Source organism: Gopherus flavomarginatus, chromosome 1 (assembly GCF_025201925.1).
Source record: "Gopherus flavomarginatus isolate rGopFla2 chromosome 1, rGopFla2.mat.asm, whole genome shotgun sequence".
Taxonomy (NCBI): domain Eukaryota; kingdom Metazoa; phylum Chordata; order Testudines; family Testudinidae; genus Gopherus; species Gopherus flavomarginatus.
Genome location: NC_066617.1, coordinates 44,225,352 through 44,252,987, shown reverse-complemented (window position 1 = coordinate 44,252,987; position 27,636 = coordinate 44,225,352). Strand labels below are relative to the sequence as shown.

Genomic DNA, 27,636 nt, shown 5'->3' with positions numbered 1-27,636 from the left:
GTTTTCCCTAGACTCATTTTAAGCATAAATCTTTTTACAGGTTAATTCTTAGCAAAGTAGGAATAAGTGTGAAATGAACAGCCTGAACTTCAATGAGAAATCATCTAGTGGATAAGGCTAAGCCCCTAAAAATATGGGGATAACTTCCATCTGATACATTTATAGTCATTTGGGCTTGGTCACCCAATAATCTAATTTGTATTTTTTTTAATCACTATCCTGAATTTAAATACAAATGTGATATATCCTAGTGTATGTGTGTGTGTATATTTAAAAGCAATGAACAATATATTCTTACTTTTTTTTGGCTTACTGAGTAGGTGCAGAGGAAAGTCTGAGATATGTGATGACTGAGTGATTAATCTTGTTGAGTTAGGGATAAGTATGTACTAGGCAGCAGAGGTAGAGCTTTGGCTGGTGCCAATTGCTCTTTTCTTGGGATCAGCCTAAACACCAGGCCAATAAAATACTGGGATGAGAAGAAAAAAGAAAAAAACCAGTTTTATACACAGAATCTGATTCTTCCAAAGAAAATAGATCTCTACTTGAGGGAGAGGCAAGGCCACACTCCCTTTCTCTGAACTTCTTTTGTTTTCCTTTTCCTTCTTGCCCTGAGCCCCAATATGCCAAAGTATTTAAGTATGAGAGTGGGCCCACTGCAACTGTTCACATGCATAATTTTGTTCACATCCTAGGAGCTTTGCTGCTGTTGTGGGAACTTCCCTGTTTCCACCTAAAAAAGTTAATAAAATACAGTTTAATACATACTTATTAATTACCTACCCTAATATTATTTTCTCTCATCACACAAACAATTGCTTTAATTGCTGGTACAATGGTATCAAGAATAAAAGGGAAGCTGGTCCATACAATTATGAACATAAAAGGAGCTGGTTCATGAAATAATCTCCCTATTAAGATGTAGTCCGTGCTGTGAAAGCATCTGTAAGACCCATAACCTACAAAATCATCAACCTCACCATTAACTCAAACTAAAAACAGGATAAGAATAATCCAAGAGTAAATAGGATTAATCTTGCAGTGAGATCAGGGAAGCCAGAGAGAAGCCAATTAGAAATGGTAAAAGGTCAAAGAAAAATATGAGTAATTTTGAAAGAATACATCTTACTTGTATGGAATTCTTTGCATCAGATTTAGAGTGAAGTATGAGAAATCTCAAAAGTTGATACACACAAAACGTAAGGATGCTGTTGCATAGCCTTGTAGTGCTATACAGATAGCAACTTAAAAAACAAAACAAACCCCTAAACTCAAGGGAAAAAATGACTACTTACCTTACTACAGTACTATAAATTGTTGTTCTTCAAAATGTGGGTGCATGCATATATTCCACTCGGATGTGCACATGCCCTGTGCACCAAAGCCAGAGAAGGTAGCCTAGCAGTACTCAAAGGGTGGCAGTCATACCCACTGGCCCCTTATCTCCTCCCCAAGGAATATAAGGTGCCGACCCCTCTCAGTTCCTTTGCACTGAAAGTCAAGAATTGAGACTCTGATGCAGAGGGGACAAAAGGTGGAGTATGGAATACATATCTGTACCGAAATTTCAAAGAACAGATACAGTACAGGTAAGTACTGGTCTTTTCTTTGAGTGGTTGCAGACCTGCATTCCACTCAGGTGAGTCACAAGCGGTATCAGAAGGAGGTGGGGCTCTGAGTCTACCTAAAGAGCATCTGAAAGACTGCCTTTCCAAAATTCACATCTGATCTGGATGCAGTTGTAACAGAATAATGCTTGGTAAAAGTATGTAAGGAAGACCAAATAGCAGCCCCGCAAATGTCCAATATCAAAACATCACTGAGAAACGTGATCTATGGGACATTATCAAATGGCCTCTTGCCTCTGTGGAAGTTAAGTCTGAGCTATCTCATAAGCCATTGTAATACAGGCTGTTATCCATCTGAAAATCGTCTGTGCGGAGACTGTTTGACCTTTCTGTAATCCACAAATGAAACAGAAAGAAGAAGAAGAAGAAGAAGTGATGAAAAATTGGCTTAGTTCTTTCCAAGTAAAATTCTAAGCATCACCTCACAAGGAATGAAGATGCTGTTCATCAACATCTGAATGAGGTTTGGAAAAAAAAACAACAGGTAAACAAATTGGTTAAGATGAAATGGTGACAAAAACTTTAGATGAGGTCTCAAGGCCACTTTGTCCTTGAAAAACTGGGTATACAGAAGGTCTGCCGTTAGGACCTGAAGCTCACTAACTCTTCTCATGGAAGTTAGGGCAACAAGACACACTGCCTTTTGGCATAGGAGAGATAGAAAACAAGTTGCCAAGGGGGGACTCATGAGAGCAGCCAACACAATGTTAAGGTTCCACAGAGAAATCACTTTGATGAGTGATCCTTTTCAGAAATCCAACTACCATGGAGTTTGTGTAAACTGATTTACTTGAACTGGAGGATAAAATGCCGAAATCACCACTAAGTGGACTTTCAATGAACTGACTGACAGGCCAGAGGACTGAAGGGATAATAAGTACTCCAAAATGTCCTGAATGCAGGCCTGTTCAGTTGAACTCCCCAGGCCAGGGACCAAGCTGAAAAACAATTTCACTTAACTAAATACGTAACCCTAGTAGAGGGCTTTCTACTATTAAGGAGAAACTGTCAAATGCAGAACAGTACGCTTTCTCTTTATCTAGTCATGCAATATCCATGCAGTGAGGTGCAGACTGCAGTGCTGGATGCAAAATCTGAGTCAGTAGAGCAGTACAACAAGGAAGAGGAATGGAGTGGATGAACAGAGAGACTGAGGAAGTCAGAAAACCAGCACTGTCTCAGCCAAGCTAGTGTAATGAGAATCAGTCTGGCATGATCCATCTTCAGCTTGAGGATGACCTGAGGAGTGACTGGGATTAGGGAGGAAAGCATACATCAAGACCGATCCACAATTCAGATGAAATGTATCAGTCAGGGAACCTGGACTGAGACCTGCATGAGAGCAAAAAAGTGACGGCCCTTCTTATTGTCCTCCATTGCAAGCAGGTCTATAGTAGGAGTGCCTCATTGCCTGAAGATGGACTTCAGCACACTGATCTTTAGAAACCACTCATTATTCAGGGAGAAGTTCCTGATTAGATGATTGGCCAAGTAATTCTGGGCCCCTGGTAAATAAATGGCTATGGGAGTGATGTTCTCTTCAATGTTCTCTCCACAATTTCATCACCTTCTGACAATGCTGACTGGAGTGAGCTCCCCCTTGCTTGTTCACATAATACATCACATTGTCATCAGGGAGTATGTGAATTGCCACATCCTTGATTGGTGCTCAAAATACCTTGCATGCATGTAAATGGCCTGAAGCTGATATGAAAAGATGCTTCCTGCTCCATCCACAAACCTTGTATCTTCAATTCCCCCAGATTTACTCCCCAATTTATTGTGTAAGCACCAGTATTTATGGTCTTGTTTGGGGAGAGGAGGTGGGGAGATGAGCAAAGGGAACACCTTGGCATACATTATTCTGAACTGCCCACCACTGAAAAGAATGAGGAATTGCAAGAGGCACTTGGACAAGCCCATTCAATGCCTGACAATTTGGGCGATAGTTCAACTTCAACAACTCTTGAAGGGAACAAAGGAGCAATCTTGCATGCTGGACTATGTAAGTGTACGTGGTCATAAGACTTGTTCCCTTCACTGACCAATTGTCCAGGTATGGGAAAACATGAATTCCTCTTTTTCTGATTTTTAGCCTGGAGTTTTAGTCTGAATCATACATAAATGAAAGACCCTTGTATAAAAGAGAATTTTTTTGGCAACTCCCACCTTTTCATGTTCTCTGTATGTATATATATCTCCTCACTATCTGTTCCAGTCTATGTGTCTGATGAAGTGGGCTGTAGCCCATGAAAGCTTATGCTCAAATAAATTTGTTAGTCTCTAAGGTGCCACAAGTACTTCTGTTCTTTTTGCGGATATAGATTAACACGGCTGCTATTCTGAAACCCTTTTTGGAGTTGAACCTTTATAAAATATACAAGAGAAGCCATCTTATAAAATATGCCTGATAGCAAAAATTTCTGAGCTGGATAAATTTTTAATAGTTAAGTGCTGTATTTGTCCTCATATCAAATGATCCAAAGGAATAAATCTAACTGTATGATTAGCTCTGAGCAGCTTTTTTTTTTTTTTAAAAACAGACCAAAAGTGAGATTCTACTAAGATTTCAGGCAGCTAAACGTGAATTTTGGATCGGATTTTTTTTTTTTTTTAAAACTTGTAACTACAATTAGAGAGCCAAATGAGTAACTTATAAAGCTATTTTTGCTCCAACTGGCTCTATGGAGCTCAAAATAGCATATCATGGAACTAGATATTTACCATCATTAGTCTTTCTACCCAAGCAAAAGAGAAGTGAAACTGCTGGATTAAAAAAGTCAGACAGGAGATTGCAAGCTAGCAATACTCAATGTCATCCTAATACATTAAGGATGGATGTTGTGTTGTACTTCAAACAAAGTCAAATCGAACTACATATTGTACTATATTAATGAATGATGAAATGAACCTCTCCAGTTTTTTAATCACTACAAGGGACTGCTTCCCCCCATATTTATATTTTGCTCACATCCACATATATGTCTTTTCATTCTTAGTAATACTATTAATTTGTTTTAGACATTTGATAACTGCTTCTAACTAAAGTGATATAATCAGCAGCGTCATATATTAAAACAGTTGTAGAGGTTATAACATTAGCTGATTATACACTATATAAGAAAGTGTAATATATATATATTCCTTTGGGAGGCAGCATTGCATATTGTTAGCACCACGTTAAGCAAGAAGCTTTGAACATGCTAAGTAATATCACCTCCCAATTCAGAGAATGCTTGTAGAAAAAGCATATGACACTTCTTTATATTTTAGCTGGTGCTAACATATAATCCACTGGGAAAAAAATATTAAAAAGAACACTGACACTATCAGTCTTCATAACTGACATCTTCAATTATAGATGTCAATGACTAGAGACAAGAAACAGCTCTCCTTACCTGAACTAGAACAATCCTCTTAATTAACTACAACTGGCACCTGTACAACAAGTATGTTTAAAAAAAAATGTTAAAGAAACACCAAAATGGAAATCAACATCAAAACATTCCAGACAGCATTCAAGAACATACCAGAAGTAGGTACCAATAATTCATAGATGACGATTCTAAAAACAACAGATGGTAAAAGAAAATGTTACAAATAAAATATAAGATAAATAACAAATTTACATAAGATATTCAAGGCAAGTAAAAGCTAAATCAACTTTTCAGGAAACCAAGTTCTCCACACTATCTTAAACCACACAGGACAATGCCTACGTTTGTTAAAAAGAATGCACAGTATTTTAAAGAACATTTAGAGTGGCAGTCATTAAAAAGCTAACACTAGCCAATAATTAGTTAACACTGGTATCTGAGATGATCAGATTCCAATTAACTTTGGAGATCTCTATGGTACCAGTAAGCAAATATTAGCTTTTTAATCTACTTGCAAAACTCAAAATGATTTCTTTTTAACATATATTGCTGACCAGTCATATCCAGATTCTACATCGCAATACATAATGGATTAAATTGTGCCGAGTCCTTCACAAGTGAGATGTAGAACTCTCTCTCTCACACACACACACACACACACACACACGAAATCGGGGTGGGGAAGGACCATGGCCCTGCCTGACTGTCTACCTCTCTGGATGTAGCCCTTTCCGCATGCGTTCAGAAGGTGCACTGTTTTCTTATATTCCAAGAGATAATGTGCTTGCTGGTACAATAAATACTGGAGCGCCTGCTAGGACAATGTACATTTACATCTCTCCCAATGCAGCAATGGTGAAGAGCTATATAAAATAAAGCCTATTTATCAGTAGCAATTACAGTGTAGTCAAAGACTACTAATTTTTAAGTTTTCTCAACAGAAAACCCTATTCATAATCTTACTGGAAAAAAGATGTATATAATACACTCAGATCTTTAGTTCTCTCTGGCATACACTGAAAGATAATATAGTTGTTTTTACAAACTCTTGCAGGGAATAAGCATGAACATATTCTGATGCCATGCTTCATGATTTGTTATAAATTGACTATAATGCACTACCCAATTTCTCTATTATGAGCTTTTCTTGCTCCTTGTCAGAATGCTCTCAAATACATATAATTTTAAAATAAAATTAATTTTTTTTCATACAGTCTTTGCTATTGATCTCTTGATAACAAGTCTGCGTAATGTAGGTTATTTTTACATTAAAACATCATTATTCAAAGCTGCTGCTGTTATTCCAAATGGTACATGATGATACTGGAAAGTGTAACCTACCATTTTAACAGCAATTCACATGAAAACACAATTCTAAAGGAATTTAAAAGGAAAAGACAAATAGTGTAGTATTTTATTGGTTCTAATATCGCCAAAACACCTCCTAAATTACAATACCTATTAAGGGCATTTTTATGTTAATACTTATTCTGGAAAGCACTTAAATTTTTACTTAAATCCCATTGACTTCAAAAGGACTTTAAGCATGTGCTCAGAGTTATGCACAGAATTAGGTGATTTCCTTATCTGTGCATTACAAAAGCCTGTACTGCATGAAATATTACACGGAATAATATGACCTTAGATTATTTCAGTTACATTCTCTTGCAAACATCCCCTCAAATGTATAGCAAACCCTTTAGTAAAGAATCTCTGCCTATTACAAAAAACACCCAAAGTTTTAATTATGAGTCTATTCTATCTGACAAATAAGCAAAACTGAGTGCACACAAACACTAAACTTCAAAGATTTATAAAATTTCAGCATGCAGCAGCTGGAATCCACATTTTTACTGTAATCTCACCTAAATTAAAAACCACCTACTATAGCAAAAATTAAAGTCTGTAAATCAGGCCTGCACAACTCGTAAAGCGGTGAGGGCCATATTACTCCAAAGAAAACAGCTGAGGGGCAAACCCATCACGCTCCCCCTAGTGCGGCCAAGCCCCCCCAAAACACAATACCCCTCCCAGCACCGTCCCCCAACCCCCAGCACCACCCACCCTGCAGAAACAAATCCTCCTTCCTCAGCGCTGCCCCACCGGAACAACGGTAATGAATCTTGGTAATATGTTATAGTGGGCCCCTAAGATAGTATAATAAAGGTAAAAGAAAAATGTCTTTTTTGCTAGAAGTAGAATAAGATCTTTCCTCCACTTTGTAATCAATTGCCCTGTTGAATGAATGAGGGTATGGCTACATCTGGAATTTCAAAGCGCTGCCGCGGCAGCGCTTTGAAGTGTGAGTGTAGTCAGAGCGGCAGCGCTGGGAGAGAGCTCTCCCAGCGCTGCATGTAAACCACATCCCTTACGGGTGTAGCGTGCAGCGCTGGGAGCCGCGCTCCCAGCGCTGCTGCCCTGATTACACTGACGCTTTACAGCGCTGTATCTTGCAGCGCTCAGGGGGGTGTTTTTTCACACCCCAGTTCCAGCGCTGTAAAGTGTGAGTGTAGCCAAGGCCTGAGGTGTGACTGAGGAAGGCATGGAAAGCAGCACCTCCAGACAGCTGCAACCCTTGGAGAGGGGATGGGAGCCAGACCAGATCAGTAGAACAGGTCAGCCACTGACTCCTCGCTCGCCTCCTCAGCCTCCCCCCCCCCTTCCCGCTTGCCTCCTCACCCCCCCCACCACTGCCCGCCCACTCGCCTCCTAAGCCCCCCACCCCCCTGGCTCGCCCACTCACCCCCCCCGCCACTGCCCGCCCACTCGCCTCCTCAGCCCCCTCTCCCTTGCCGCCGGCTCACCTCCCCCCCACACTCACCTCCTCAGCCCCCCACCCCCCTGGCTCGCCTCCTCATCCCCCACCACTGCCCACTCACCTCTCCAGCCCCGCTCCCTCACCCCCCACGGGCCGCACAGTGAGCCCACCTACTCACCCCCCACGGGCTGCACAGTGAGCCCATGCAGGCCGCATGCGGCCCCCAGGCCACATGTTGTGCAGGCCTGCTGTAAATGAATACAAAGGCAGCTCAATGCCTATAATTCTGATTTGGCCTGTAGTTAAGAAAATATTATGTCATAAAAATTTTAGTGAATTCCAGCAATAGATGAATACTTACTTGACTAATCATACAGTGACATCAATATTTTGGGCAGGCACAGCACCCTGAACTTCGCAGGTTCACAATCTTGGGATAATTTTCCAATACTCTTTCTGTCCTCCTAGTTTCAAATCCAAATTTGCGCAAAATGTAGTCACTTCTTCGTCTACAACACACACAAAAAATGTGTCCCTTCCTTTCTCTCTCTCTACAGTCAAAAGTCTTGCTCAGGCAAGAGATAACAAGGATGTGCATAATGCAGTCTCCTCTTAGGTCTCCCTCCTTTCTTCCCATCTTTCCCCTCACCAATCCTTCTAATAAGATGCAATACATTCTACCTCTGCTGCTATGCGTTCTCATTTTCTACTGCATTTCCCATTACTGCATTTTGCTTTATTAACTTTTTCCATCTACCAAACTCTTTTTCTTCATCACCATCAACATCTTAAACATCCCCCATTCCCACAGTGACACTACACTTGAACAGTCTCCATTCTCCCAAGGTCCAAACCATCTAGTAATTCCTAGAAATTCAGTTATTTTGGCTAGTCTTCTATTACCAGTCAGAGAGAAAGGATTTCCCAGTGGTTAGGCTGGGATTTGTGAGACCAGGGTTCAATTCCCTGCTCCACCACAGATTTCCTGTGTGACCACAAGCAAGTCACCTAGTATCTGTGCCTCAGTTCCTCATCTGTAAAATGGGGACAATAGCACTTTCGTACCTGACGATATATACATCAAAGATTGGGAGGTGTTCAGATACTATGGTATCATGGGCCATATAAGTACCTAAGACAGATCTACTTTTGCCTGCAATAGAAATTTCAAAGATATATACTCATAAAATTGCAACAAACATACACACAACAATCTGGACCTACAAGATATGTACTAAACCTAATCATGTCAAACACACTCTTTTTACATGCGTGTGACCTGGTGGGCCTGGGGAGCCCTCACTGGAAACGCTAACATCAGGGTAGGCTGCAAAAGGGAGAGCAGATACTCCCAATACTGGTGGGTAACACTGAAGTTAAACTCCCCAACAAGTCACAAACTGTGCTTCAGATCCCCACACTGGTTATCAAGAAACAAAAAAAGAAATCACACAGCACCCTTGATTACATTCCAGTTCTCTGGATCCCAATCAGCACCTAGGTCCAGTTCAGTGAGACATTATTTAAAAAACTCTGCTCACATACACAAAATGTTCTTCTGACCCCAAAGGGTCAGCCATATCACCCTGTCAGTAAAGGTTTGGATCTTATACAAAATACCACCCTGCCAGCCAATCCCCATAGTGCCTAAAACTAAAGGTTTATTATAAAGAAAAAAGGAAGAACAAGGAGAGAGATTTTAAATAGTAAAACAATCACATACATACAAAGATTTCGAAGTCCATATATCAGGTTCCTAGCAGTATCGCTTAGTTTGCTGGCTTGAAAGTCCCACTAGATTAGAACACATCCACAGTTTGGATAGGTCATTCAGTCCTTTGTTCAGAGCTTAGTTTACAGAAAGGTTATTCCAGAGGTAAGAAGCAGGAATGAAGACAAAATGGAGAAGATGCAGCTGCGTTTTATAGTCTTTTGCCATGCAGCTTGTGCTACCTCAAACACAAGCTGCCCAGCACATAGCCTGGAAACCTTAGAGTTCTGTCCATAAACATGTCCCTGCATGCCTTCTGAGTCATAAGGCCTTGCCTTCTCTCAATGAGTCAATTGTATAGCTGATGGTCCTTAATGGGCCATCAAGCAGGCTAGGCAGTGCTGATGCCAAACTGCCTGGGGGTGTCACCCAGAAGCACAGCACAAGTTTTGAAATACAGACAGACAGACAGACAGACATACATATCTATAACCCATAATACAAAGGTGATACAAACATATAAACAAGATTATTGTCCTTGGCAAATTATAACATTTTTGCAGATACCTTACATGGCATATCTGGCATAACTCATTAAAATTTTACAATATTGGTATTCAAAATGTCCTCAAGTGTTCCCCGAAGATGTTCCTCCTCATGTCCTTTATCTGTATTTTTACTGCAAGGGTTCTTGGGGCAGGAACCTTGGCTTGCATAGGATTAGCAAAACCCTTTTATTGTTACTCTGTATTAGGTTCAAAATATCATCCTATGGCTCATGCATGCTGGGCCAAACAGGGCAGCAAAGCATAGATACCACATTCTGTCTCTGAAAGATGTTTGACTAAATTGTGTCTAGAGAGACTTTCCTAGGGCTTGTCTTCACCTGGAAATCTAATCATGCTATGCGACTGTGAGCAGACATAACATGATAGGAACATAAACATCACTTGCTGGTCAGCAGACAAGAACAAGTCATGGTCAGCACTGCGTAAACTAGTTAAACTAGGTCCAACAGCATTTAAGCACAGCTAGTTCACACCACACTGACTAGTGAGTGATGGTTAGCACTGTAACATCCCAATAACGTGAGGGGGTGAAATTATATGGCCTTGGTTATGCTACTGGGTGAATTCTATAGCTTGTATTACACAGGTGGTCAGATTAGATCATCATAATGATTGCTTCTGGCCTAAAAATCTATAAACACAATACAATTTCCTAGTAAAGACACAGATGTATGAGATACAAGAAAGAAGCAGGAAGAGATAAATGGGAACAAAAGTAGAGGCAGCTCATGAAACCACCCCATGTATTAAGTTCTTACATTAAAACCTGGATTAAGGAAGGGAAACTTCTACTACAAACATTACTGGCTGAGAAGGGTAGGGAGGGAGGGAGGGAGGGAGGGAGGGAGGGAGAGAGCGCTATTAACGCCCAAGACTTCACAGTAAAAGAAAACTGATCATCTTTAGAATCATAGAAAATGTAGACTTTCCCGTCCTAATTCTCAGACTACTGTTCAACACTGCTTTTGGAGTGACTCTTTTAGCAAGAGAAATCTATATCTGGAAAAAATCTAAGATCAATAAAAATAATTGTGTGACCAAACATAGTTAAGAATTCTTACATAAACAAGAGCCATCTTGTCATTTGCAAATTACTCATGAACATGTCTATCTTTATTAATGTATCAGTATTGTAAATTGATTTTAAGTCTACCCATAATGCTGAATTAATATTTGCCAAATAAAAATATATCTTTACACTCCCCACACTCCTCAATCACTTATAAAATTGATCAGAAAAACGAGGATAACTTAAATAGCGTAACCACAGCAGTCATGCTGTAAAATGAAAGCTACATTTTCTGCTAATCAGAAGCAAGATGGCACTGTTGCTAAAGATCAAACATTTAATTATATTGTTCTTTTCCCTATGTAAGTATAATCAACATTACTGACCCACTAAAACAAGATAAGTTTTACAGAATGCAGCAGAGTTCACAGAATATAAAATACCCTTTTATAGACTGTTAATTATCATTTAATTGGGCTCCAAATTTAACCCCATTTTACATCAGTTCCAATAAACAATTTTCAACTATAGAATACATTTTCCATAATGCATTATGTTCACATGGCAATGCATGACATTTCAATGTCTGGAAAGAGCTGTTTAATTGGAAGGATAATTTTTCATTGTGATTTTAAGGTAAGGAGGCTATTTCACACCTGCTGAAGGTGGTCTGCACTAAAATAGCATGTATGGGAAAGACTGTAAAGGATAAAAAGCACATTGGAAACTAAGTCATCACCTGTAGAAGTGAGTAGCTAGCTTTCATTAAGTGAATCCAAAGCAAAATGAAAAAAAATCCAGTAAAATTAAAGTTAAAAACACTGAGTTCTCTGTTACCTTCAGTGATTTTGCCAGTTTCACATGGTTATCGTAAACTAGAATGTCTACAATCAGATTTCTCAGCCGACGGATGAGAACTTTATCTCCTTCAAGGTCACTTTCTTCCACAAGCACCTTCCAAGATGGGTAGGGACATTTTGTACCATCCCATACCTGCGTGAAAAGAAATTATTTAATCAATCTCTTTTAATACTTTTAATGTGCAAATAAAATATTTTAAAAGTTGATTACTTTAGATTAAATTGTTACAAACATATGTAACTATTTATCTTCACATGATTAAATATTTTGAGTCAAAATAGTTACTAAGGTTCCAGTCCTTTCCCTATTAACTAAGAAAAACAAACTTGAAAAATTCCTGCTGAATCAAGTGAAAGTAGTGTGGATCATGGCCCCTATATGTTTTTTTATCCTACACATACTCTAAATTGGTATTCACTACTTTTTTTTCTTCTTCTCCAAACTTTGTCACTCTTTGTGATGAACAAGCCCAGTCCCTCAAAAGGTAAATCTAACATCCTAGCCTGAACACCTTAAGAAAAGCCAGAGATTTAAAAATCAATTAGTAGTGGGGGAGAGTGATGGGAAGTGCCACAGATCTGGCTGTGGTAAGTGACACAAAGACTGCTTGAGGGAATGTCTAGAGAGAATTTGGCCCTCTTGTTAACATGGACTTGATTTTCTAGGATGCTTATCAGGCAGTTGGACTGGGAGAAGGAAAAAACTTCTCTCAGGTATAAAAATTGTAGCTGGACCCATGAACTAAGCCCTAGAAATGTTTTGGTGGGTTCTCTCATGGTGCTCAGTTGGAGGAAAGGCACCCAGTAGTGTTTAGCTGGCCTTTCAAATTTTGGATTCCTTTCTTTCAACAGATCTTTTTGCTGCTGTGGAAGGCAGGCCAAAGGAGGAAAAGCCAGTACATGCTAGCAACTCTCTAGAAAGAGTTGTTTTCTCCCAGGGTTGAATGTATCTGGTGTGGTGGTTCATTATGGACATTTTATTGTCATTCGATATATACCATTCAAATCTGGAATTTTTTATGTGGGTCCACATGGGGATAATTGGCAACAGAGCAAACAACCAGCCTAGGGCTTCATAACAACAGAGACCTAAAGTAAACACTAAACTATTAGCAGTTACTAGCTTCTTAAAATTACAGTTTAATCTATACCCTATGAAATGAAGTGGCAAGGTTATTACCAAAGTAGACAATAATAGTTGTAATCAAATATGGTTCAGAAAGCTGCTGTTTACAGTGTAGGAAAGAAACTAAGGGTAGATAGGGCTATTACAATTAAATGTTGGATATACAAGGAAACACTCACAACCTCAATGGGCACTGTTTTCTAGACAGGTCTCAATACATGATGCCAAAGCATATTTTCCCAAGAGTTAGGATCTGCAGAGGCAATTTGCAAAAGAAAGAAAAGACTTTTCCCTTTTTGTTTACTTCCTGTAGCTTAGATGGAAAGATATCTTCTGTTTGAAGGGCCCTCACGAGAAGCATTTACAAGAAATACAAGTCCTGTGCAAAAAAGCTAGAGAATCCATATGTGCTCAACCTGACAAAGCAGACAAAAGGAGAAAGCCACCCACCCTGAAGACCCAGAGCAGGAAAAGAAACTTACTGCCATGAATCCTAAGAAGTTCTAACTTCCACCAACAACTGCACCAGGGCATAACTGGAACCAAATTTGGATCCAACATCTTACCTGATTTGGAATATCGGTGCCTAAGTTATCTGAGCTATTAAAATGTTGCCAGTATTTTTGTACTTTAAAAAACTGGAATAAAGCACCAAGGATTTCCTTTACTGTTGGTCTCAGGAGTAGAACTGATCAATTGACAGAAAAAGCAGCAGTGTGTGTGGATTTTGAAAATTTCCCTCTCATTTTTCAACTGGCTGTATTTGGAACAACTCCATAGTCCAACACTCAAAAGAGGGAATTGATAAACTCTGATCCAAAGAACTGTTTTCCCCCCTGTCAGATCTAAGGACAACTCTAATTTAATTTTTGATAAGTCCTTAGTTCAGAGGTGGGCAAACTACGTCTGCGGGCTAGATGTGGCCCCTCAGGGCTTTGGATCCTGCCAGCATGATTGCCACTCCAGTGGCACTATGGGCCCCGCGCCGCTCCCAGAAGTTGCCGGCCCCACATCCCTGCAGCCCCTGGGAGAGGGGGGCAGAGGGCTGAGTGCGCTGCCCTTGCCTGTGGGTACCTCCCCTGAAGCTCCCATTGGCCACAGTTCTCAGGAGCCTGCCCTGGCCCCGGTGTGCGCTGCTTCCACTCCGGAGCCGCTCCAGGTAAGCGATGCTGGGCTGGAGCCCACACCCCGAACACCTCCTGCACCTCGCATCCTAACTCCCCGCTCTGAGCCCCCTGCCACACACTGCCTGCACCCTTCCTGCCCTGAGCCCCCAAAGCACCTCGCACCCCTCCTGCACCCCAATCCCCTGCCTGCACTGTGCCTCTCTCCTGAACTCCAATTCCCTGCCCCGAGCCCCTGGCTGCACTGTGCCTCTCTCCTGAGCCCCAATTCCCTGCCCTGAGCTCCCTGCCTGCATCCCAACCCCCTGCCGCACCTTGCACCCCTCCTGCACCCCAACCCCCTGCTGCACCTCACACTCCTCCTGCACCCCAATCCCCTGCCATGAGCCCTCTCCTGCACTCCGCATCCCTCCCTGCACCAGTCCTGAGCCCCCTCTTGCACTGTGCACCCTCTCCTGCACCCCAGCCCCCTGCCCTGAGCCCTCTCGTACGCCCTGCACTCTTCCTCTACTCCAACCCCTTGCCCTGAGTTCCTTCCCGCACACCGCACCCCCTCCTGCACCCCAACCTCCTGTCCCAGCCCTACATTCATGGCCCTGCATGCAATTTCCCCACCCAGATGTGGCCCTCGGGCCAAAAAGTTTGCCTTGCTTTAGCAGGAGGAACCTGAAGGACCTATCATCCCTTTTCATACTCATTAGCCACTAAGGCCTCTTCCAAGAAAGACCTTTAATCTGTGGTTCCTTTTCTACTTTCATAGATGTGAGTGAAGCTCAAGATTCCTTCTTAAGCAGTTGAAACACTGGGAATGAGTAGATGGAACCAATATTTTGCTAGAACAAGAAGCCACTGACTCTTTATCTTTAAAGACCTGTCCATTTCTCCATCCCTGGTACTGCAGGGACCAACTCCTGTTACACTACAAATCAAAAATTTTAATCTTGTAAACTTCATCTTATTTATGCATTAAAAATTCAGTTCAGAGTTTTATTTTTCCTTCTAATAGCTTTTGCTTCAGTGTGAGGTTCTGAGTATCCCCGATTTTAAAAGCAAATTCTCAGAGCAGTTGATAAGCACTTGCCAATTGCTTTTTGGTCATTTTTTTGCACAGCACTGCTAATGGTCATTTGGTTTATTAGTACTGTGCAACAAATACATTATCAAAAACTGGTTAAACAAATGCTATGGGCCATGCACAAAGCCCTGGAAGTAAGTTTGAGTGTTTCTCTGAGTGAACATCAAAAGGTCTATTAGGGCACCGCAATGATGAATACCTTCACATACTTATTCACTGAGCAACTGGTCTGCTGAAAATGATTAAATGGTCAAACAATCACGGCTTTAAATCATAAGAACAAAGACTTAATCAAGAGCACTATCTGAACTATAAGAAATGGTGGTGGCACTGTCATGGTATAATTCCCCACTCTGAACCTTAGCGTCCAAAAGATGGGGTACCAGCATGAATTCCTCTAAGCTTAATTACCAGCTTAGTACTTGTAGCGCTGCCACCAACCAGGAATTCCAGTACACTCTGGTCCCCCTAAAACCTTGCCCGGGGACTCCCAAGACCCAGTCCCTCTGGATCTTAACACAAGGAAAGTAAACCCTTTCCCTCACCATTGCCTCTCCCAGGCTTCCCCTCCCTGGGTTACCCGGGAAGATTACTGTGATTCAAACTCCTTGAATCTTAAAACAGAGAGGAAAATTCACCTTCCCCACTCCTTCTCTCTCCCCCTCCCAGACTCTCCCTGAGAGAGAAAGTAATCCTAACACAGAGAGAAATTCACCTCTCTCTCCCCCTTCCCTCCTTTCTCCCTACCAATTCCCTGGTGGATCCAGACCCTGTCCCCTGGGGTCTCACACCAGAATAAAAAAAACAAACAATCAGGTTCTTAAACAAGAAAAGCTTTTAATTAAAGAAAGAAAAAACAGTAAAAATTATCTTTGTAAATTTAAGATGGAATACGTTACAGGGTCTTTCAGCTGTAGACACTGGGAGTACCCTCCCAGCTTAAGTATACAAATACAAATTAAAATCCTTTCAGCAAAATACAAATTTGAACTCCTTCCAGCCAAATACACATTTGCAAATAAAGAAAACAAACATAAGCCTAACTCGCTTTATCTACCTAGTACTTACTATTCTGGACATATAAGAGACTGTATCAGAGAGAAACCTGGTTGCACGTCTGGTCACTCTCAGAACCCAGAGAGAACAACCACCAAACACTAACAGCACACACAAAAACTTCCCTCCCTCAAGATCTGAAAGTATCCTGTCCCCTGATTGGTCCTCTGGTCAGGTAACAGCCAGGCTCACTGATCTTGTTAACCCTTTCCAGGCAAAAGAGATAGGAAGTACTTCTGTTCTATTAACTCTTACTTATCTGTTTATGATAGGCATGGACACTACCTTTTAGCAATTCAGCACAGGCTAGCCAAGGCCCTGCTGAAAGTATGAGCCTTACTTATAGCAAGATCAATGTTTGATAGAGAATCAGACAGACTTTGGCACATAGGCCCCGAGTCCATTAACTATGCCATAACAATATTAATCCAAAAATTTGCATTTTTTAATTTGTCTAACTGCTATATTTAAATATAGTTTTATGCAGTAATATCTTTATGCTATTCCTCCAAAAATGACACTGTCAACATTACTAGTACAAACAAATTGATTCACCATGCTGTGGTTTCATCAAAGTTTTACTTTCACAAGTCAAGTCTTTATCTCCCCCTCTCCCAGGCTTGGGCTACACTAGCGGGTGTGTGTGCGCATGTGTGGAACTAAGATACGCAACTTCAGCTACGCTATTCGTGTAGCTGACATCAAAGTATCTTAGTTCGACTTACCTGGCCATCCTCACAGCAGCGAGTCGACTGCCGCGGCTCCCCCGTTGACTCTGCTTACTCCTCCTGCCGAGGTGGAGTACGGGCGTCGATTAGCAGATCGATTTATTGCGTCCAGACGAGACGCGATAAATCGATCCCCGATACATTAAACACTACCCACTAATCCGATGGATAGCATAGATGTACCCCCAGTTGTTTTTTAATTATATAAAACTGACACAAATGCAAGAATCTATCAAACTTGAAATAAATAGAGAGCAATGAAAGATTAATAATTTAAGAAATTACTTGCTTGTGTCCTTACAAAAGGATCTCTCAGCATGAATGTGTGCTCATTGAGGTAATGAACTATGAACATTTTACCTCCAGTTCATGAAGTGCTTAAATCATTGTATCAGTCCTTGTTTGACATCCATTTTACATGGGTTTGCTTGAATTAAACTGTTTGTAACAGCTGTAGGGCATGTTTCAGGATGTAGTTTAAGTAACATTCCTTTTTATGTCGTGTAAACAATGTTCTGCTGCTTTAATGAAGGAGTAATGCATTATTTTCTGCCTATCTAAAAATACTAAAATATGGCTTCAGATAATTGTTTCTTGGTGTTACTATACATAAAAGCAGAAATACTCAGATGGAAAACATCAGACTGTCTCTTATTTCTTATCACTCAACTCATGGAGGGGTTTCAGGACAAATTCAGTCCACTGTTGCTGTTGCTAATTCAGGAAAAATTACACAGACAGATCCCTTTTCACTTAGCTGATGTTAAGTATTAATTCCCAGAAAGTGCTTTCAAGCAGCATGACACAGTGTATTTTGTTTTTTACTCAAGCACTGATCCTGCAAAGAACTTAGACATAACTAGTAAAGGCTAACTCAAATACCTCAAAAAGATAGCATACTCAATCCATCCATCCATATGCTACAAAATGCTATATAGTGCATTAAATTATATCCTGCATATGTTCTAATGCAGTGGTCCCCCACCTTTTCGTCTGGCGGGTGCCAGACGAAGGACTGTGGCGGTGGTCAAGCATCCGCCAAAATGCCGCTGAATTTCTGTGGCATTTTGGCGGCCATGCCTCTTGATGATGTCGCTTGTCGGCGGCAAGAAGCGTCATCGAGAGGCATTGCAGCCGAAAAGCCGCAGAAATTCAGCAGCACTTCGGCAGATGCTCGACCGCCAGCCAGGATGAGGGGGCATTTAGATGCCTCCGTGAGCACCGCGTTGGGGACCCCTGTTCTAATGAAACAATACAGAGAAGTGTACACAAAAGAAGTCTGTTATTTAACTAGCAACAATGTAAAAACTTAAAACAGACAATATCATTTTTTCAGCATTAAGAAATTCTGTAATTCCTAACTACAAATGCTTGTGAAATCATATTCTGAACATATACCTTGTCGAACCAACATTTGTGAATAATTCTAGAGCAACAGGTGAGCTGAATGTCTTTAAAGACAAATTAAAGTATGAATTTGTATGAAAGTGAATTGGTTGAGGATCATATATTTACTAAAATAACCCTTAAATGTCGAAAAGACTTCTATATAACATTATTTAAATATAAGATTAAGCAGGTTCATGAAAACCCTGAAACATAAAGCCTTGAAATAAGAATCTAATAGTCAATCTGTAACAACTATTTAAATTATTTAAATTGTTTAAAAATCCACCTTGAGAAGAAAGGAAGATCCATCCACTTCTGCTTTCCCTACAAGTTGGCAAGTAAGGTCAAAAAACAGCATTGGCTGGACACCAGACAATTTTGCTGTTGGCCCACAGACTGAAAGATTACTAGCTGCCCACGTACGTAGTTCTTCTATTGTTTTCTGTTCTTCTTCTGTGAAGGAGTATGATTTACTAGAGGTTCGAGGCACTATCGGTGCTCCTACGGTTCCATCAAATGTCAAGGATGCAAAGCCAATGCCAGTAATCCCCTGCATCTGTTTATTGTATTCCCTGATCTACAACACAAAAATGGGAAGAAAAAAATATTGACTACAGTGCATAAAATGTATAAAAATTTCAATATTTTATATGCATAAAAATGATTGTTGCCTGTTATTGCTCTTTAAAATATATTACTCCTACAAAATAAGAACACATATGGAGGGAGGAACCAAATGAAAAGAACCCAAAACAAATGAATATACCCAGAAAACTAACTAGAGAAGCAACAGAAAATGCAACCTAATGCCAATAAATTCCTGTACTAGCAGGATCCAAAATGTATATGCAAATAAATTACAAATATATCTAGCTCTCATATAGAGTTTTTCATTCATAGACCTTAAAGTGCTTTCCAAATGGAGGTAAGCATCTGCCCTACTTCCCTTTACAGATGAGGAAACAGAGGCACAGGGTGAGGTGAAGGTCAAAAGTATAACTGGGTTAAAAAAAATTAGGTAAGTTCATGGAGGATGGCATCTGTCACTGGGCACTGTCAGAAGACAGACGATCATTGGTCTGACCCAATATGGCTGTTCTTATTTTCTTATGACTTGCAACGGGTTACTCAGCAGAGCATTGGTAGAGCCCCAGGATCATGAGTCCCAGTCCAGCTCCTTATATACTGGATGACACTGCCAGCTAATAAAGTAGATTGTTGAACGCTGCCCCTTCAGTTCCTCAATAATAAAATACACAATTCTACTCATATGACAACACAATAAATAGATCAATTTTCCCCTTGATTCATGCATGTAACTTACCTTAATGGGAGTTCAGAGACCTAAATATGCTTTCTCCTGCTGCTCTGCAATGGACACCTGCCTGCCAGATGACTGATTTAACATGCCACTATGGGCATGTCTACACTTACCTCCGGAGCGATCAATCCAGCAGGGGTCGATTTTTCGCATCCAGTGAAGATGCGATAAAATCGACCGCCGAGCACTCTCTCGACTTCGGTACTCCACCAGAACGAGACGGGGTTGACGGGGAAGACACCGCGTTAAATAGATTTAAGTATGTTAACTTCAGCTACGTTATTCACGTAGCTGAAGTTGCATAACTTAGAAAAATCCCCCCCGCCCCTCCCGTCCCGTGTAGACCAGGCCTATGCAATGAATTCTGAAAAGCTCCAATCCTGAAGTGTTCCCTCAAGCAGCAGGCAGTCTGCTCCTTATATTCTCCAGTCTCTACGTGATGTCAATAGGACATATGATCCATAAACGGGAGCTCTAGGCACTGGCCTACTTCACCCTATTTAACTTAAGAAATGGCTATCAAAAAGGTAGTAATTGTTCAGAATAACATTTGAATAATTTTGCCATTTCTCCATCTTAGAACATAGCCATGCTGTAAAGTGATCAGTACAGAGTTCCTAGTGCCCTGTTTTCAGAGCATTTAAATACTCTAGCAATTTAGAAAATAGCACAAACCCAAAAGAATCTGTACTATAAAATTGTTCTAAACTGTAAGAGATTTAATCAAGAATTTGCCAACATTTCCAGAGCATAATTTGTAACATAAGCATACAAACAAACTTTGTGAATTTGTAAACAAAGCAGCTAAAGAGGGCTTGATATCAGCGAGTCCTTTAATCTTCGCCAGTATGGCATAAGCCCTGTCAAAAATTATAAATGCCTTAAGGATCCTTTCTAGGATAAAATCCGACCTTACATGCACTTATATATTCTCTAGACCTGACAGATGAAGTAAGCAGCATTTCATGAGGTAGCTTTTCCTAAACATAATGTTGTAAATTTTAATCTGTTGACCTTTAGCTAAAATCAACCCAAAACAAACAAAAAAAAAAAAACAGAAGAACAAAAGATATAAATCTGGAAAGTATACATTTTTCATAATTCTTTTGAACTGAATCAACTCTGTCTCCTAACTCCCACCTAAGTGTAAAAAAAGTAAGCTTCTGTTATAAATAGCATGAACCCATGATGAATGAATAGCCTTTAGCTCTGCTGCAGACACTGGCAATATATTCTATACTTGCATAGAACTATGCAGCACTGAGGGAAAAAGAAAGCCTTTTTCTTCAGTTTTATTCATTTATCTATGACCAAAAAGATTTCAGCTATATCATCAAATATTTTATGTGGCATTTCAAATGAGTCTCCCTCACAGATGTTTTGCGTTCATTTCCCATTTATTTGTTCAATAATTTATCAAGTACCCATTGCCATAGTATCTCGGCAACTTACAGACTGAAAACTTACCACTAGACCTATGAGAGAGAAGTTTATGAAGCTCAACTTCCTATGTAAGAAACTATACTGGCTCATGTGGAATCCTTTGAGCTCTCATCTATCCCTTCAATTTAGACTATTTTTGCCAATTATAGCCTTGATTTCATGCTCCTTTCTATGGGTTCTGTTTGTGTGTGCCACGCTCCTACAGTCTCTATGAGTAAAAGACAGTTACTCACCTTTGTAACTGTTGTTCTTCGAGATGTGTTGCTCATATCCATTCCAGTTAGGTGTGCGCATGCCGCGTGCACATTAGTCGGAAGATTTTTACCCTAGCAACACTTGGTGGATCGGCTGGGCGCCCCCTGGAGTGGCGCCACCATGGCGCCGGATATATACCCTGTCGACCCAACCGCCCCTCAGTTCTTTCTTGCCGGCTACTCCGACAGTGGGGAAGGAGGGTGGGTTTGGAATGGATATGAGCAACACATCTCGAAGAACAACAGTTACAAAGGTGAGTAACCGTCTTTTCTTCTTCGAGTGCTTGCTCATATCCATTCCAGTTAGGTGATTCCCACGCCTTACCTAGGCGGTGGGGTCAGAGTGAGATGTGGCAGAATGTAAAACTGCTGAGCCAAAGGCTGCATCATCTCTTGACTGTTAAACCAGAGCATAATGTGAAGCAAAGGTGTGGACCGAGGACCAGGTAGCTGCATGACATATCTCCTGGATAGGTGCACGAGCCAGGAAGGCAGCAGATGAAGCCTGAGCCCTGGTAAAATGCACGGTGATGTGGCTTGGGAAAATGAGCCAAATCATAACAAGTGCGGATGCACACCGTCACCCAAGATGAGATCCTCTGAGAGGAAACAGGTAGGCCTTTCATTCAGTCTGCTACCGCGAGAAAGAGCTGGGGCGTTTTACAAAACGGTTTTGTCCGCTCAATATAAAATGTGAGCGCTCTACGGACGTCCAAGGAGTGCAATTGTTGCTTCTGTCGCGTTGAGTGTGGCTTCGGGAAGAAGACCGGGAGAAAGATGTCCTGGTTAACATGAAAGGCCGAAATCACCTTAGGGAGGAAAGCCAGGTGTGGTAGCAACTGCACCTTGTCTTTGTGGAACACAGTGTATGGCGGATCCACCGTAAGAGCCCTAAGCTAGGAGACTCGTCTGGCCGATATAATGGCTACGAGGAAAGCTGTCTTCCAAGACGGGTATAGCAGCGAGCAGGTTGCTAATGGCTCGAATGGGGGAGACATAAGTCTGGTTAAAACCAGGTTGAGGTCCCAGGTCGAGGCTGGGCGGCGTACTTGGGGGTATAAGCACTCCAAGCCCTTGAGGAACCTCAAAACCATAGGGTGTGAGAACACGGAACGACCACCTTCGCCTGAGTGGAAGGTAGAGATGGCTGCCAAATGTACCCTCAGTGATGATACTGCTAGGCTCTGCTGTTTGAGAGACCAGAGGTAGTCCAAAATAGAGGGGATCGAGACCTCAGTGGGAGTAAGATTAAGCATTTCGCACCAGCAGGAGAAACGCTTCCACTCGGTCAGGTATGCTGACTGGGTGGAAGGCTTCCTGCTACCCAGGAGAACTTGTCGTACTGATTCAGAGCAACGTAACTCTGACTGGTTTAGCCATACAGCAGCCACGCTGTGAGGTGAAGAGCCACCAAGTCCGGGTGGCGAAGCCTGCCCTGGTCTGAGTTATGAGGTCTGGGTGGAGTGGCAGGATAATTGGGTTGGCTATCGATAGGTCAAGCAATGTGGTGTACCAGTGCTGTCTGGGCCACGCTGGAGCGATCATGATGATGCGCGCTCTGTCCCTGCAGAGTTTCAGCAGGACCGTGTGAACCAGTGGGAATGGTGGGAAGGCATAAAGGAGCTGGCTCTTCCACGGCATTAGGAAAGCGTCTGAGATTGATCCCGGGGAGGGACCTTGGAAGGAGCAGAACATCTGGCATTTCCTATTCTCGCGGGAAGCGAAACAGGTCTGTGTGGGGAAATCCCCACTTCTGGAAAACAGAATGCATAACATCCGGGCGGATCGACCACTCGTGAGACAGGAAAGACCTGCTGAGTCGATCGGCCAGGGTGTTCCGAACGCTTGGGAGAAAGGAAGCTACCAGATCTATCGAGTGGGCTATGCAACAGTCCCAGAGTTGGATGGCCTCTTGACAAAGGGGGGAGGACCGTGTCCCTCCCTGTTTGTTTATGTAGTACATGGCTGTTGTGTTGTTTGTAAAACACTGAGACACAACGGCCTTGCAACTGTTGCTGGAACGCCTGGCATGCCAGGCGGACTGCTCTCAGTTCTCGGACATTTATGTGTAATGTCAGCTCCTGAGAAGACCAAAGGCCTTGAGTACGAAGGTGACCGAGGTGAGCACCCCAGCCGAGAGATGACGTGTCCATCGTCAGGGACATTGAGGGCTGAGGCGGATGGAACGGCATCCCTGCACACACCAGGGAGGGAGTTAGCCACCACTCTAGGGAGCCTAGGGTGCTCGAGGGAATGGTGACTATCGTGTCTATCGGGTCCCTGCTCGGGTGCACCTTCAAAAGTTCATCTTTGGTCCCGGTGGTGGTTTCGAGGGACCTTGATTTTGGCCCCCTTGGGGTCCTGACGGTCATCTGCGACCACCTCGGCCGCGCCGCCTGCCGAAGTCCTGTCTTTGTCTAGGCACGGAGTATGGGTGGTGAGGCTGGGGACGGAAAGGCCTGCGTTGGGTCACCGGCATATGCATGCCGAGAGAGCACATTATGACCCTGTTGTCCTTCAGGCTTTGCAGCCTGGGTCAGTCTTTTCCGAGAAGAGGCCTTTACCATCAAATGGTAAGTCCTGAATGGTATACTGCAGTTCCAGTGGGAAGTTTGAAACCTAAAGCCATGAGATGCGCCTCATGGCAACACCCGAGGCCAGAGTCCTGGCTGCTGAGTCTGCTGCATTCAACGAGGCCTGGAGGGAAGTTCTGGCCACCTTTTTCCCTTCCTCCAAGAGGGCAGCAAACTCTTGGCGGGAGTCTTGAAGGAGAAGCTCCGTAAACTTACCCACCGCCACCCAAGTGTTATAATTATAGCAGATAAGCAAGGCTTGTTGATTTGCCACCCGGAGCTGTAGGGGCCCTGCCGAGTACATCTTGCGGCCGAGTAGGTCCATTCGCCTAACCTCCTTCGATTTCGGGGCTGGCGCCTGCTGGCCGTTGCATTCCCTCTCATTAACAGACTGGACGACTAGTGAGCAGAGAGGAGGATGGACATACAAATACTCGTACCCTTAAGAAGGCTCCATATATTTATGCTCGACTCCCCTGGCCGCAGGAGGGATAGAGGCTGGGGACTGCCATATAATATCAGCATTGGGCTGGATGGTCCGAATAAACAGTAGGGCCACTCTAGTGGGGGCATCCACCGATAGAATGTCCACTACCGGGTCCTTCTACCTCCGGGACCTCCTCCACCTGGAGGTTCATATTGAGTGTTACCCTCCTTAGGAGGTCCTGATGGGCTCTCAGGTCGATTGGAGGAGAGCCCGAGGAGGATGTTTCTGCTACCGCTTCATCTGGAGAAGAGGAAGAGGAGATGCCGGCGACGAGCGGGTCCTGGGTCGCCTGTTGCTCTTGGGCAATCTTCTGCTCCAGAGGAACCTGGGAATCCGGTGGGTGAACTGAGGCTTCCTCTGCAGCAGTCGGAGGGGGACGGCTAACCGGTGCTCTGATGAGACAGAATGGGACGGAACTACTGATACACCTTGGGCCTGGTGGTATGCCCAAGGTGTCCAGAAAGACAACCGATGGGGCCCTTGGTCCTGGTCCTGGGTCTCTTGGAAGACTCTGGTGGGAACATCAGAATCGCAGTCCTGAGCATAAGAGCTGTCCGCGTGGGACAACACTGATGCGTGTCTGGATGGCCATGGATGTGCTGAAAAGCCCTGGCCAGAGTGGCTTGTTAAAGCACAGTGAGTAGTTCTCAAACCATGGTAAGCAATTATAAACTATAAAAGAGCTACGTAATTAGCACTTAAACTAATTTTAAATTTAATTAAATGTAGATAAAGCTAACCTGTGAATTTAATAAAAGATGACAACCTTTTCTTACAAGAAATGCTTTTTATTATTCCTGGAATCTTGGCTGATGGCAAAAGAGAGACTCTCTGGAATAAATAATTATCACTATAGCAAAACATCTAATAGGGGGAAAAAATACAATGAAACAGATGGTATGGACCTTGCCTGCAGTGACTAAGCAATTACCTTCACTTATGGTTTAAGGGAGTTTCTGGACTAATAATTTTAAACCTGAAGAATTGAATGTGAAATCCTGACCCCACTCAAGTCAAAGGCAAATTCCAGCTGACTTCAATAGGACAGGATTTCACCGGGAATATATTTGCACAACAGCTGCTAATCTCCAATGCTTCACGTAAAAAGCCAAATATATCTGGATTCAAAAAAACATTATTTACCTAGTTCAACAGAAGGGAAAGTGAGATAATAAACTGAATATTAGACTGGATAATAGCATCTCTGAGGTAATTTTCCATCAAAACTGATTGTTAAATTATAAAGGCAAGGGCAATGTAAGAGACTATTACAAAACTACTGCTGTCATAGATCACCAAAATGCCTCACAAAGACAACATAAAGCTCATCTATAACTGCTACAGTAAGAAGAATCTAAACTAAATCTGAAAATTGATTTCCAGCTGCATTAGGAATTGAAGACAGCCTTTTCAAACCTGGATGCCACAAGTTCAAAGGCTTGATCATAATTTACATATTTCACAAAAGAATGTCTGGTAATTTCAAGCAAAGGGTTTGTTTGTTTCTTAAATAGAACAATATTTCACTGCAGATAGAGTCTTCTCTGATAAATTCCTTCTTAAACTGAAACCAGGCAAAGAATATACTGTATGTTGCTATAAGGCATTGGCAAAACAGTAAAATTATTATTAAATGCAACTTAGATGACTTTTACTATTCTAAATTTGCCAGGTGATTGAACCTTGACCAGCTCAATCAGATTCTCAGATTATTCCCAACATAGAAGATTGGGGGATGCCTGTAACAGCTGCTTTTATTAAAACGTTTCCTTCCCAAAATGATGTCTTCTGGAACATTACCTTATATTTTGTAAATGTTTTGTCACATTCCTTTAAGTGTACTAATCCACAATTTAAACTGGTTTCGATAATATGGTATCCTGATTATATTCTCTTTCTTATATTTGGGTTTTAATATTTGAATTCCTTTATCCTAATAGATGCATAATAACTGAGGCCATATAAGAAGGTAGGCAGTAATTGAAGAGAGAAGTAATGTATAATATTTCAGTAAATACGTTGTGTCCCTAATGTTAATTAAATCTTTGTGCATATATTTAAACAGAATACTAACAAAAATAAATTACTAAAAGCAGCTGTAGACACCCTCATTCTAAGGAATGATTTGAAGAGAATGTTCACCAGCTTCTAAAATAGAACACATTTAAAAAGATACAATTTGGATGCTATGCTGTGCAAGCTTTTCCATGAATTTCTGCCAATGCGCAGAAATAGCTGATCTGGGTGGATAGTTTCAAGCTTGTGACAGCGTGTATTTGTTTAAAAAGTGCACAAACACTAAATAGGATTTGCCTCTAAGGCAAATGCATTACACCACTATGGCACTTAACCATGAAGGAGGCTATGTGCTATAAATGTGGCGGCCTCAGTCCAGATTCTAAAGGACAGATGTCTACACCAGGGCCGGCTCAAGGCACCAGCGTCCCAAGCATGTGCTTGGGGCGATATTTTTCAAGGGGCGGCACTCCAGCCGCCCCACCCCCCCTTTTTTTTTTGCTTGGTGCAGCAAAAAACCTGGAGCCAGCCCTGGTCCACACCACACACACAAGAAGTCACAAACAGTGTTATCATGATTGTTGGCATCTTTATTGGCAGTCTCAGTAGAGGATCAAGGATGAAAAAAGCATTGACACTAAACTATTCTTAACTTTTGAGATGGTCCCATCACCAAGTTAGGTTAGGGTCACATGGAGAACTGTCATACTGGATCAAACCTGTGCTCTGTCTTGTCCAGTATTCTGTCTCAGAGAGTAGCCAGCTCTCCATAACCTTTAGAGGAAGGTTAAGGAAACATGCAGTAGGTGGATCTGGGATAATCAGCCCCCTCCATGAAGGTCTCATGCTAATCCTAAATAGCTAGAAATGTGTTTAAACCAATACTGCATTTTCTCGTGCTACAATTTCAAAAAGCACAACGTCTTTTCTTTCGTTTTAAAATCAAGGATTAAAAAAACTATTGTGGATGAATTATGCTTTAATTTATTTGCCTGATTGAATGTTGTGGTGGTGAAGAACCACCTATTCATTACAGTTATATAGCTACCTTCAATACAATTCAGATACTGCATGTAACCTTTCAAGCAATATCACTAGCTGAAATAAAATACATTACTCTTCTATTAGTAAG

General features: G+C 41.9%; 1 protein-coding gene across 9 annotated transcripts in view; it reads right to left on the bottom strand.

Moving 5' to 3' along the window:
- Positions 1-27,636, bottom strand: part of POT1 (protection of telomeres 1) — a 170,360-nt gene that overhangs the window by 34,546 nt on the left and 108,178 nt on the right. For all 9 annotated transcript variants that reach the window (XM_050936142.1, XM_050936141.1, XM_050936149.1 and 6 more), the window contains 2 exons: positions 18,697-18,987; positions 11,890-12,045 (listed from right to left, as the gene is read on the bottom strand). In XM_050936142.1, the coding sequence (XP_050792099.1) occupies positions 11,890-12,045; positions 18,697-18,987 (447 nt within the window). The remainder of the gene's footprint in view (positions 1-11,889; positions 12,046-18,696; positions 18,988-27,636) is intronic.